Genomic DNA, 13,622 nt, shown 5'->3' with positions numbered 1-13,622 from the left:
AAACGCCACATCCAAGCATCAAGAATATGTTTACGTATTTTTTTGCGTTGCCAGGTTTGGAGAGCATTCCGTTTCACATCAACACCTCTGTTTTTGAAACTATCGATAATTGGACGGCTGTAACGTTCATAAAAGACAAGTTTTCAGATAAATAATATTACATTTGTTCAATTTAAAAACTAACTCAATAACATAGCGCCTTTTAACGTGGAAATGGTTACGAAGTTGGAAAGCGTCAAACATGGCAACATACACCGTCTCCGACACCGGATTTAAAGCGGGAAAGGGACGTTAAGCAAATGGTATTGTTAAAGTTTATTATTTCTGGATGAGGAGCTGTAAAACCGTATAACCGTGGATATCCTGTGAGAAACAAATCTGCCGACAGAAGTTTAGGGACGTTTTTCGACATTTACTTGCATAAAAATGTGAGCAAAGAGGCTAATCGGCGAAGCTGTGTGTCCGCTGTGGAGGGAGGCTGTGAACGTACGTTAAGTTTACATTTAAGACCATTAAAATTGATTAACATGGGGACAGCGAGCACTGTGCTTCAGCTAACGTTAATGTTACATTTTGTTTACGCATTACTGTGTAATAGATGATTGTTTCCTTGCATTTTACGTCCAATTTTTCAAATATGCGTTTTCTTTTGTTTACACACAGAGGACTGACGAGGCCTTTGTGGAGTATGTTAACTCAAGACGAGGGGAGAAGAAAAGCAGCCTTTTCTCGATGAACGAGAATAAAATGAAGACAAAACGCAGTCAGAGGCTTCCGGGACCCAGCTGGCAAGGTACCTGTAGCGTTTATTTCCGTGTTTTGCATTTAAAATTTAAAACGTATATTTAACCAAACTAGCGAACAGCTAACACCGTAACGTACGAATGTAACGCTAATGGATCTTTTGCGAAGTTATTTGATTGTTACTTTTCTTAAAAATAAGCTCTTTTGAACCAGATTGACTTGAATGTTAAAACAGTTGATATAGGTTCGTTTGTTTACTTAGCTGCTAATCCAAGTAAGGATAAACTTGATATAAAACGTGCTTTAAGCGTCAAGTTTGTCATTGGAGATCCTAATCCAATCTCTCTTTTTGTTTATGTTTAATCAGTGTCTGGGAAACTCGCTGTAAAACTCACTTGTCTGATAAAAATCACTTGTGAAATGGTTTAACATTTAAGTCTTTCTCTTGTGCTATAATGTTATTCAGGAAAAGGTGGACATACTAGTGACAAGGTGAAGCTGAGTCAGGCGAAACGTACATCAGTTCCCACACAAGTCAAGCCTTTTGCTGGAAAAGTGTTTTACCTGGACCTACCATCAAACAGAGTTGCAGAAACTTTGGAGAGTGACATCAAACAGCTTGGAGGGGTGAGACATTATTTGGTTACATTCACTGGCTCAAACTTGCATTTTGTCACACTGCTTTTGTACTAGCTTAACATATGAACTATGAAGCTGCGTATATATGGAACTCCAAAGTGTTCAAAATTAAATAAATAAATAGGTCAAGATGAAATAAATAACTATGTGAATAAATAAGACACAGATATGTAATGTGAGAATGATATTGTGAAATAATGGAACACATTTTGAAAAAAATGCTCATTATTGTGAAATATATTGCATTCTGCTATATAAATTTACTTATTATTGTGAAATATTATTTCATGGTCATTATTTTTCACAATAACAGAGATTATTCCTGAGGCATTTTATTTATTTCCAGCCGTTTTTAGTCCAAAATGACCTTTTTTCAAAGTCAGTCTTTATTTCAAAATCCCGTTTTTCCCGATGGTCTATTTATTTCATAATGCGACTTTTCAGCAGAATGACTTTGTCTGTCAATCAATGTAAGTGGGCTGGACCTTTGCACCTATTGGCTTATCGTTTACCATCGACTAGTTTTCCTGGATACCGGCTCCGCGGACGGCTACTGCAGCTAGCAACAGCGTGCTAGGTCAAAAGTCACGGAGGATGGCGGACTGGTGTGAACTTCAGCCAGTTCTGCTCATTTAAGCAAATCAGATAGAGAGGGATCATTTACCTGTAGATACTGTTTTGAGTCGTTTAGATGTTTCTGAAATGCTTGGGATGATAATTGCTCTTCAAGATGTTCGCATCGATGACAGCATTGTCAAAGGGTTAAGATCAATTCAGCACCGTGTTCGTTTGGAATACGCCGAGGAAGAACAGTCTTCAAATGTTGGCCGTCCACGTCTAGAAATCCCGGTGCAGCACTCAGGACTTTAGTGCTGTCCGGGATAACCGTCGGGGTAATTGCCGATACATTTTCTGTGTCTCCGAGCACAATTAGGAGGAAAATGACGGAGGATGGTCTAAGGTAAGTTTATGCTGTAATTGAGCACCTGTGTGATTCTGTACACAGCATTGTTTAGGTGTTGACCTTAATTATGACGTTTGACAATGAATTATTATCGCTTACTTTTTTTTTGTTACTGTCTAAACTAAGTGGGGCAGCTACGGCTAAAGCTATCGGCGCCATCTCGGCGTTGAGACACGTTTAGCAGTGTTAGCTGTTAGTGTGTTAACTCGGAGACTGGGGTCAGTGGAGCCTGTAGGAATCTTTTACACAGAGAGTAGACCCACCAGCTTTCCACAGTCTACTTACTTATCACATCTTGTTAGACAACAGGGTCATTAGTGCTTTAAATAGTACATAGTTGAATGTTTCATTGCTGTTTGCAGTTGATTGTTCTCTGATAACGCATAACAAGGTTGATGTTAAATAGCGAGTTTATTGAAATGGTTTTGTCTATTTCAGCAGCATTATAGATATACTTTCTCTGGTGTCTTCGGTAAAGCTAAAACAAGAATACATTTACATCCTTGGTTCTTTCAGCATTAATTGGAAAACTTTGAGATTTGCTGTGCGCCTCCCAAGCCATTCTCTTTTATCCCACCTGTCAGGTATAGATGGCAATACTTTAAACAAAGTTAAATTTGTTATACCTGAAGAGAACCAATCCTGACCTAGAATGGGTGTGAATGAATAATTAGTTGGTAGCCAATGCCTAAGCAACTCACATAGGCCCTGGCAGACTCAATAAGTCCATCTAGGAACAGCTGCAGGAAACACCTCTTCAGTTTAGATTTAAAACATGTGCATGCTCTTTCAGGTTGATGAGGATTATGGTGTGGACTGGACAGGACAACATAATCGCTGCCCATCAAATGAGATCACTATTCCTGAGATTCAGCTCCCAGATGCACTGAATGAACAAGACCCTGCTGTGCTACCAATACTTCAAAATCACTTGTAGAAAGACATTATTACATTTAATCAGTTTCTATGTCAGGAGGATTTTTTTTTTTTTTTTTAAATTTCTACAGCTTTGTAGCTAATACTGACTCAAAACAGCATAACCAATTTCATTTTCAACAAAACAGTGAGTGGCTATAAAACAGGATTTGTTTTATACAGCTGTCACTTTAATGATATTCATTTCTTGGTTGGATATACAGTACATGTCAACTCTGAGCAGATTTAATACAATGAACACAGTACAGTAGTGTAACATCTTAATTCAAATAATTTTTTCTAGAAATTTTTTTTTGTATCAGTAGCGAGTATAAACAAAACATATTGTGTAATTTATAATGTACAGTGAACAACTGATTTTGATATCTGAACTCTTCATCAGTTTATATTAAAGCCATAAATGCACACCTGTACTCTGTATTTTTCACTGTCAAGTGTATTAAAAAGAACTAGAACTCACTAGATTGTCCGTTTCTTTGAACACCGAGTACAGTAATGTGATGCAAGAAAGAAGAAATGGTCTAATTTTACCATGTGGTTATGGAATCAATCGTAAACCAGACCAAAACCTGAGTCAGAGTTGAGACACACCTGAATGTCCATTAGAAATGACTCATAGGTACAGTAGTGTGCAGGAAGACGTAGTACTTCAAAACCGGTGGAAGACTTTGGAAGATTGCTGTTGACCACTTCCACAGTCATTTCTCGGCAAGACTTCCCATCCTGTCCAAAACTTGATGAGGGCTTTTTGTTGTGCACAAGATGCTGCAACAGAAGATTGTTTTAAACTATAATGACATCCTATATTCATTATTTTGAATCTTTTATGGAGAAATACCATAAAAGATGACCACTTACATACAGGGCACCAGACATTTTTGCCCCACTCAAATTGCTGTTGTAGCTTTTATAGATATTTTTATGTTAACAAAGCTAAAAGTAGTCTACATACAATTCTAGTGCAACTGATAATGCCACCACTCTTATGTATTGCATGGAGCAAATAACAAAACAAAATTATACTATAGCGTAGAGCTGGGCGATAGAACGATAACGATATGTATTGCGAAATAACTTTTTCTCAATAGAAAAATTAAACTATTGCGATAGACCTCACCGCTCTTGTCCTTTTTATAAAAAAATAAATAAAAATAAATATCGTGATATGAAAAAATCTCATATCGCCCAGCTCTACTATAGTGTACTTTGTTAATGACCCAAGATCACTGGACTGTATGTAATTTACCAAAGTATAATCAGAGAAAACCAATGGCAAAATACCTATCGCAGCAGACTTACCATTTTCAATGAAGGACCGAAGGTAACCTGCCACTCTGCATTTATCCTCGAGAGCATTCCTCTTCTTCCTCATCTTCATCTTCTGTGGCAGGCCACAGTCATTTTATAGCTTTACTTATCTTGTAGTCTTAAGAGCATCAGCAACATTAGGTGTATTTTTATTAAATGTAACCCAGCTGTTCAACTAACCCAAGCATACAAAACAGTATATTGGTGTTTTGTGTCAACAATTAATGTTCATCCTTCATAAATTAACCAAATAGCTTTACTATTCAGATGTTAAAAGATGTGACCTGACCTTACCTCACAACAGGGAGCAGTCTCTGATTCCCTTGGTAAGAAAGGAGGAATGATGTCTGATCTTTCTGTCAGAAGCGGCCATACCATGGTTTCCTTAAGCCCTTTCCTCAGCTGCTTGACTTGACGACTTGTTTGTGTTATGACCTACAACGGTGAGACCAAACCAAAACTGAAGTTGGAGTCTGTAAAGTGACACACACTTTAAATGTTAAATATTTAAAGAACATCCACTGTACTAGTAAAAGCATTTTCAAATTATACCCACTTACAAAATCACTACGTTGAACTAAAATTGCTTTCTTTTCTTTCACATAGATTACTTGTCTTCCATATTAGCACAGAAGATAAGCCACTTTAAAACAGTCATGAATAACTATTACCTACAACAATGTAAATAGTAATACAGACATTAACCCAGAAGACAATTATTTTCTCTTACCTAATTTATAGAATTCTTTGCTATGATAAAAAACAGTATTAAAAAAAATCTGTGACTAAACTGATTAAAAAGCTCATTTTTGCCAGACAGACAGACTAACCAAGCAATAATAACATATCGTTACTTACCCTGAACAGCGTTTCGTGGAGTGGAGCTAGCTGTGATAGCGTTAGCATTTGCTAACGTTAACACTGTGCGGTTGTGATGAGACCTTGGACCAGGGACCACTTCATCTCCAGTACACTGCTGCAATACGCAGACTGAGGTGAAGACGTTCAATCTAAGCGGTTAGCAAGTTCTCTGAGTAACTCAGAAACGGACTTGTTTCCTGCAGCCATGCCCTTCACAAGAATTGATACACCTGTAACGTTATTCGCGCCCAGTGTTTTGCATTTGTCGGTGCCTTAAGTTTATTTTGAGCTGCATACTGCCGCCAGCTGCATAGGAGATGCATTGCACCATTAAACCTAAATCGACAATTCATGTGCTATTACTTATGTCTGAGTAAAGGAGCAACCAATCACACAACTGGCTCCGCCCTGTCTTTCTTGATTGACAGACAAAGTCATTCTGCTGAAAAGTCGCATTATGAAATAAATAGACCATCGGGAAAAACGGGATTTTGAAATAAAGACTGACTTTGAAAAAAGGTCATTTTGGACTAAAAACGGCTGGAAATAAATAAAATGCCTCAGGAATAATCTCTGTTATTGTGAAAAATAATGACCATGAAATAATATTTCACAATAATACGAAAATATATATAGCAGAATGTAATATGTTTCACAATAATGAGCATTGTTTTCAAAATGTGTTCCATTATTTCACAATATCATTCTCACATTACATATCTGTGTCTTATTTATTCACATAGTTATTTATTTCATCTTGACCTATTTATTTATTTAATTTTGAACACTTTGGAGTTCCATACGTATACACACCAGCCACTCTGTTGGGTACACCTATTTGTTCATGCAAATATCTAATCAGACAGGCTGGTCTGAGTATTTCAGAAACTGCTGATCTAACGGGATTTTCCCACACAAGCAGAAAATATCCAGTGAGCAGCAGGTCTCTGGGCAAAAATGTTTTCTTCATGTCAGAGGAGAGTGGCCAGACTGCTCCAAGCTGCTATCAGTAACAGTAACTCAAATAGCCACAAACAAACAATGTACATCACATCAAACCTTGAAACAGATGGGCTATGGAAACAAAAGACCACACTGGGTGACGCCCCTGTCACAAAAAAAGAGCATCACATGCCTACAATTAAAGCTACAATTCACACAGCATTACTTAAATTGGATGACAGTAGACTGGAAAAAGAAGCCTGGTCTGATGAGTCTTGATTTATGTTCTAACATTTGGATGGTAAGCTCATTTAGAAAAAAAACAACAACAACAAGAAAGAATTGCCCCATCCTGCCTTGTGTCAGTGGTTAGGTTGTTGTTGGTGGTGTAAGGATAGGGGTATTTTCTTGGCTCACGTTGGGACCAGTCTTCTTGCTGACCATGTCCATCTCTTTATGTCCACATTGTACCCATCTTCTGCTTTCAGCAGGGTAACATGGCTAGTCACAAAGCTCAGATCATCTACATTTGATTTCTTGAACATGACAGTGAGTTCACTGTACTCAAATGTGCTCCACAGTCACCAAAATCTCAATCCAATAAACCACATTTTTGACATGATGGGAAAAGGTTTTTCATCACGGATGTGACGCTGATAAATCTGAAGCAACTGTGTGATGCCTTCATGTCAGTATTGACCTGTTTGCAGGAGTTTGTTGAATTAATGTAATGAAAAATTAAAGCCTGAGGTCCAACCAAATACTCCAGTACTTACTGGAGAAATAAGTCAAAACTGAATACATTTCACTCAGAAGTAGTATGACTAGAAAATGCTAGTAAGGTTACAAACATGACCAGACATTCAGTAATATTTTTCTTTTAAAGGCTCTGGGACATGTTTACTCTGTGAATCGAATAGACAAATAATTATTCTTGAGTTTTTCTCAAAACATTTTATATTCTTTATCTTTTCGCTCAGACTGTGGAGAAGTTCTTCAGTAAGGACATCAAGTATCTGGTATCTAACAAGCGGGAGGCTAAATATGTGAACTGCCTCAGACAGGACTCTCCTGTTCCTAGCCCAGACTCTGGACCGAGTTCGCCGTATCCTTGCTCAAACCCACACCGGCCTGGCAGCCATGGCGACATCAAGAGCAGATCTCAAGGACAAACCGACACGGTGAATTCACCATGATGTGTCTGTTTTACCGGGATTGATCTCACTTCTTCTCTGAACCTGTAGATCATTTTTCTAGTTATTGATATACTTTTGCATTATCTGTTGTTGTTTTGCAGTTTGTTACAAGCCGAGGGAAGTTTCTGGTGGAGAGAGTAGTGAAAGAGCAGGTTTGTTTTGTCAGCATGAATGATACTTACTGAGGGCTCTTAATTGCTCTGCTAATACACACTTGTTTGTTTTTAGGAAAGGATTCAAGTAAACAAGATCCTGTCAAACGCCCTGGAGTGGGGTGTGAAAATCCTATATGTAGATGGTATGTTTTTTGTGTGTGTGGTATCTGTTTTAGTTGAAGTAATTTTTCTTCTTTGTATGAAATTAAGTTCATTCTGCTTTGACATCTGTGACTTTTCTAAATTTATTTGTGCCAATTCCAGATTTAATGGCATATGTTCATAAGAAAAAAAAGATCATCAAAAGCTCAGTTCCTGCAGCCACTGCGACCAAATTATGTGTAAGTTGAGAATTTCCAGTGTATACTAGGAAAAATAGTCCAACTTTATATTAAGTTATTTGTTTAACATTGGAAGTGTTCACTTTTTTCTGTCGTTTCTAACAGGACAAAGCTGATTCTGCAGCAAAGCAAGGCCTAGAGAAATGCAAAGGTAGACCCCACCCAGACAAATTACTGAGCTTTGCTGGTATATTTTAGTTGACCTCTTCAGGCTGGTATTCTTCTTCTTGCTTTGCTAATAAACGATCTATGTTTTGTATTCCAGGCGGGCGGATTGGTAAACCTTTCATCAAGGTTGAGGATTCAAGTAGGTAAGAAGTCAGTCAGAAGAATCCAGCATCCACCTGCTGTCATGAAATTGTTCCTGTGATTTTTAAAATGGTTTCCTTCTCTTTTGTCAGGCACTACCGTCCAATCTACCTCACAATGTCAAACATGCCTGAGTTCAACCTGAAAACCACTGCTCCCTGTAGTCCGTTCTGTCCTGAGGAGAAGGATCCTCCTGCAAACAAACAGCGGGAACAAAGGTATGTCCCCTTCCTTTTTAAAAAAATCTCTCGCCACTTTAACCCCACCAATTTTATACTGGTGGGGTTAAAGTGCTGAGTGCTGCTTAAACATTTTAAATATGCTATGGAGTGCAGTCACAGTTTCCCCATGTGTCTTATGTAACTTGATCAAAAACTAATATCAGGTCATCATGGGCATGAATGTCCTGGCAAGTCTGGTATTGTAATCATTTGACCCTGAAAATTATCAAGGAAATCCTTAAAAGCCTGAAAATACCATGACAACCATGCCCATGATAGGTGTAAGGCTATCTCTGATCATAGCTGTGGGTCTGAAAAGTTCTGAACCATGCAATTGTAAATGGTACTGCTGGAGCTGCTCAAGAGGTCTTAAATGAACTCCTGAAGAGTTTATCAAAATACTAAACTTTTTTTTTTCATTTGCTTTATTTGCTAATCCTCTGGGCTACTCTGAAACAGAGGTGTGAAAGCCTCAGTCAGTGAGGAGAGAGCTCAAGGACGAAAGAAGAACAGAGAAAAGAAACGAGGCGGCTACTGCGAGTGCTGTATGATCAAATACAACCAGCTTACAATGGTAAGTTTGTAAAACTGTCACACGGCACAGTGCACACAAACTGTTTTTACAATCCTGCTATTTCTAAATGTGAGAACTTCCACACAAGCACTTATTTTGAAAGTCTTTGTGCAGATGCTAAGAGATAAATAATCCCTGGTGAATGATCTGGTATGAGGGGGTATGATTTCGGTTTGGTTAACATCCACGAATTTTCACTTAAACCTGTTTTTGGAAACAAAATGGAGAATCTTTGACTGAAAAATGGCAAAATCCGTTTTAAATGCTAAACAAGGTGGTTAGCACTGTTGCCTCACACCAAGACGGTCCTGATTCAATTCCACCATCAGGCCGGGGTCTTTCTGTGTGGAGTTTGCATGTTCTCCCCGTGTTTGTGTGGGTTCTCTCCGGGTACTCCTGATTCCTGACTAAAATGTGTCATCATTTTCGAAAAGGCTCCAGGTTCGCTGTCCACACTGCGACGCAAAAACGGCGTTTTCAAATGTATCTGCTTTGGAGAGCGTTTTCAAAACGCTTCGTTTTCCTTGACCAAAAATGCCATTTTAGTGTAGACGGATGGCCAAAACGGAGAGAAAAAGATGCATTATCAAACAAAAACAAATTAGTGTGGACATGGCCTTTGTGGGGATAGGTTAACTGGTAACTCTAAATTGCCCATAGATGTGAATGTGAGTACGAATGATTGTTTGCGCATGTGTGTTAGACCTGCGAGATGTGCCATATTTCTTATATGGCACATATATACAGGAGTTAGCTCGAAACACTTCCCTCAAGTCAAGCTGCCCGAGATTCACAGAATTTACAAAAATGTTACATTTTTGTGATTTATATTGTTATCGGGACGATAGAATTCTTATATCGGGATATGAGATATTGGTCATATCGCACAGCCCTAACAGGACCCACAGCGTATTATCCTTCTTTAATTACACTTATTAGTCAAAGTCACACTCTTAATATTTTGATGGACTGCCTTTAACTTTCATGACAATGTGCAATCCTTTGATAAGCTCATCCAATATCTCGAATCAAGAGAAAAACGTTTTTGTTTTGTTTTTCTAATTATCATTACTTTTACTAGGATCTTTTAAAGTCATTTGTCTGGAACAGGATAAATCTGGTTATAAGACTTTTTTTTTTTTAATTGCTTTAATATTTATGCTCCTTTTGCAAACTGTAGAGCTTTTCAGGATGACCTCAATGATAAATGGTTGTTTTAAAGCTACACAGCTGTTTAGTCTCAATCCCTTGCGTTCTCTTTGCACTCTGTGTGCAAATGCTCTTACTTACATTATAAAATACAGATTTTTTTTTTTAAATCTTTTTTTAATGATTTGATTTCACCAAATCTTTAAGTGATCTCAGGATTATTCAAGATTTATTTATTTTTTTGGTGACCACTTTGTCAGACAGTTATTCACCCAGTTTCAGTAGTTTCAGCATCCTCCTTAGTTGTTTGCTTAGCTTCATGCAGGCTAATGTGTGGGTGTAATCAGAATTACACCCACACATGTGCTACAAAGCACTGTTTTACTTATTGTGAGAACTGCAAAGTAAGAATTTCATTTTTCTGTGTAACCATTTGTGTTTTGCAGTGTACATGACAATAAGCTTCTTGAATAATTTGACCTTCTGAAACGGAGTAATATCTTCTCCACTTTGATGGGCTGTGTCTTCTGACTTTAGCTGTTTTAAGAGGTTACCAGAACATTAGTTAAGGTTAAATGTTTTAATTGCTGCAGTAATTATCTGATAGAAGGCTCTTTATTTGCTTAGCTAGCAGATGTGTGGTACATTTCTTTGTTGGCATTTCCTAACATCATGTAACATAATATGAAACTAACTGATAAACTTGAAAACATTATTAAGTTTTTGTTTTGGGTGATAGATGTAGTGTATATGGAAAAAAGCAGATTTACAACTTTAGATCTGTTACTTTGATTACATTAATACAGATTATCTGGTCCAGAATGAACCACTTTCACTCCAGTTAAGCACAGTATTGCTTGCAGACATGGATAGAAATGTATTAATGATAAATTGTGTCAAATAAAGTATTTAACTGAGAAGGAAACTAACCAAACCTGTATGTTCGTATATCTGTTTCAAGTCCCTCATCAGTGTTCTCTGGTGTTTAACACAATCATGGAAAAACTGCTTTTTGGCTGCTTTGCTCTAATGGGTTGCTCAGTAAATTGCTTTTATTCACTGTGAACAGTTATGTGGCAGGAGCTTCAAATGCCTCTTTTTGTATGTAGGTGTTTGTGCCGTAGAGCCTCACTGGCCTTGGATGGACTGCGGTAATTCTCCATTATTTAACTGTGCCTTTTTTGTTCAGCATCTGCAGAGTGAGAGTCACAGGGCTTTCTCTAAGAGTGATGAGTACTTGCTGGTGGACAGATTGATTTCAACCTTGAACCACAACTTCATGCACGTTAAAGGAGCTAAACTCAAAAGGTAATTTTTTGGGGGGGGAGGGTTTTAGCAAAATTTGTCAAAAAACAAAACCCCATTTAAATCTCTTGTAAAATGTTTTTCCTTAATATTTTTATCCCACGTAGCTAATTAAAGGGTTTGTTTTGTTTTTTCTTTGATTCCCATTAGACCAAAGTGCAGTGTTTCCTGTGTTCTGATTGCTCCTGGACCATGTAGAAAACCTGAACTAAGGTACGAGGGAGATCCTTCAGAGACTGTTCAAGAAGAGGAGCCATGGACAGTTGATGTGAACGAAGAATTAAATTCCAGACAGGATATAAAAATCGCGTCCGTGCCTGCCTCTGCTGAATTGATTGACAGAGAGGGCGACCAGAGGAGCTGCTACACTTACTCAGACAGATCCAGGCACAAGTTGCTTGAACGTAAACGGGTGTGCAGACAGAATTCACACACTGCCCGCACCCAAAAATCTAATCAGCCTCAAAGTCCTCAGTTTGAGTCAGAAGAAGCCCCATCAAGAGGTGAATTTCTTCCCTCTTTGCCCACCAGAGATTGCCAGGATGACCTGCTGGACCAGATGCCTCATGAGGACATAAACAGCTCAACTTTGCGCGTTGATAATATGAACATACAGAATAATTTGGCCTCAAAAAGCCTCAGTTTTTTTGAAAATGAACAAGAGTCTGATAAGAAAGTGACTGGAAAAAATGACTCTGGAAAGAAAAAAGGATGCCTTCCTACAGAAAGCTGCTCTCCAGTCCAGGAAATTCAGAGGAGGATAAAAGTTTACAAGCACAAAAGACGAAAATTGGACACAAACGTCGAACATGTAGAGCCTGGCGATGTTTCTGATAACTCTTTATTGAAGCTCTGGAAGCTTTTCCAGTCCAGTGATGACATGGATGTGGAGTTTCACGGCTTTGAGGACTACAAATAGACAAGCTAAAGGGATTAGCTTGAATTCCTGTGTCCTGGACTACACAAGCTGTTAGATTTAAGATGTTAATAGAAGGTCCTGGCTTTTGTGTTTGATAAGAAATACATCAGCTCTCCTCCTTCAATCAGATGATGGTGATTTTTAACATTTTGTTTACAGAGTAGTATATATTGTAAAACTTAGAGTGGCCCTAGTAATATTGTTATTGTTATTTCTAACCATATAGCCCTAATCCCCCCCTCCCCCATAGAGCCTCTCTCTATGAAATCATATGGAGCTAAGAATGGGAAAAACAGTCTGAAGCCTAAACTTTTTGCTCATTGACATTATGTTCATATACAGTGACATCTTTATATGAAGCTTTGGCCGTCCTAAAACAAACTAAATAAGGGAAAACACAAAAGAGTCCCTTTTTAAAAGGGACAGCAACTGCAAGTCAGTATTTTACATACTTGAACCTGTAAAAAGTACGTGAAATCAGTCAAACCATTTCTTTGACCAGAGTAATCTGCTGAGTACATGAAATGTAGTGCCAGCTTAACGTTAGCTCCAAGTCCCTTTTGCTCAGTCTACATCTAACTTGACTTGAAGACAGTGCGTGGTTGTGTGGCTCTCCTGCTTCTCCTGTGAACGGGCATGTGTAAAGGAAGTGAGCAACTCTCTTGAAATGGTCGTTTTCTGTGAAAGAATATTGTGAATACATTTCAGTATTTTGACACTGATGGGGTACGGTAATGTCAGAGCAGCTATGTTTTGTTTTATTGCCATTTTGGGAAAAAAAACCTATGAAAAATTGGTGCAAGAATTTTTATTTTAAATGATTTTCTTTCCATGAATGCTGACTGTAGAATTTAAAGAGCATCTTATGGATAAAAGGCAGCGTCAGTCATGACAATTATCTTTAATCCTTTCAGACACAAGGATGTGGATGTGTAATTCAAATAAATGCCTGTTGTACTGTGAGCGTCTCTTTCTGTGTGTTGTAATGTGAATGACCTGCAGGTTGTCTGCATGGTATTTGGCGTTATGTGTGACATTTTAAAAATTCTTCCTAAGTGC

The 13,622-nt window shown here is 38.0% G+C and overlaps 1 protein-coding gene and 2 long non-coding RNA genes across 5 annotated transcripts; 2 read left to right on the top strand and 1 right to left on the bottom strand.

Annotated features, from left to right (window-relative positions):
* The first annotated feature begins 236 nt into the window (after positions 1 to 236).
* dbf4 (DBF4-CDC7 kinase regulatory subunit) lies at positions 237 to 13,526 on the top strand. Its single transcript, XM_085292116.1, has 13 exons — positions 237 to 486; positions 664 to 793; positions 1,211 to 1,371; positions 7,375 to 7,575; positions 7,692 to 7,742; positions 7,819 to 7,888; positions 8,010 to 8,086; positions 8,192 to 8,237; positions 8,352 to 8,397; positions 8,488 to 8,613; positions 9,076 to 9,190; positions 11,529 to 11,647; positions 11,795 to 13,526. The coding sequence occupies exons 2-13, from the start codon at positions 733 to 735 to the stop codon at positions 12,561 to 12,563; spliced, it is 1,842 nt and encodes a 613-aa protein (XP_085148242.1). The 5' UTR covers positions 237 to 486; positions 664 to 732; the 3' UTR covers positions 12,564 to 13,526.
* Positions 1,378 to 4,439, top strand: LOC146564371 (uncharacterized). The gene is made up of 2 exons (XR_014894424.1): positions 1,378 to 2,344; positions 3,141 to 4,439. It is a non-coding gene; the product is annotated as an uncharacterized LOC146564371 (long non-coding RNA).
* LOC146564370 (uncharacterized) lies at positions 3,435 to 5,976 on the bottom strand. Of its 3 annotated transcripts, none has more exons than XR_014894423.1 (4): positions 5,450 to 5,976; positions 4,886 to 5,064; positions 4,583 to 4,709; positions 3,435 to 4,048 (listed from the first exon to the last, which is right to left on the bottom strand). It is a non-coding gene; the product is annotated as an uncharacterized LOC146564370 (long non-coding RNA). The 3 variants fall into 3 exon arrangements; XR_014894421.1 differs by having other exon boundaries at positions 4,886 to 5,026; XR_014894422.1 differs by having other exon boundaries at positions 4,583 to 4,664; positions 4,886 to 5,026.
* Positions 13,527 to 13,622: the final 96 nt, after the last annotated feature.

Source organism: Mchenga conophoros, linkage group LG11 (assembly GCF_057382185.1).
Source record: "Mchenga conophoros isolate Kocher_MC1m ecotype Shallow Benthic linkage group LG11, M_conophoros_male_GT1.1, whole genome shotgun sequence".
NCBI classification, from domain to species: Eukaryota; Metazoa; Chordata; class Actinopteri; order Cichliformes; family Cichlidae; genus Mchenga; species Mchenga conophoros.
This window is presented reverse-complemented; position numbering and strand designations above follow the sequence as displayed.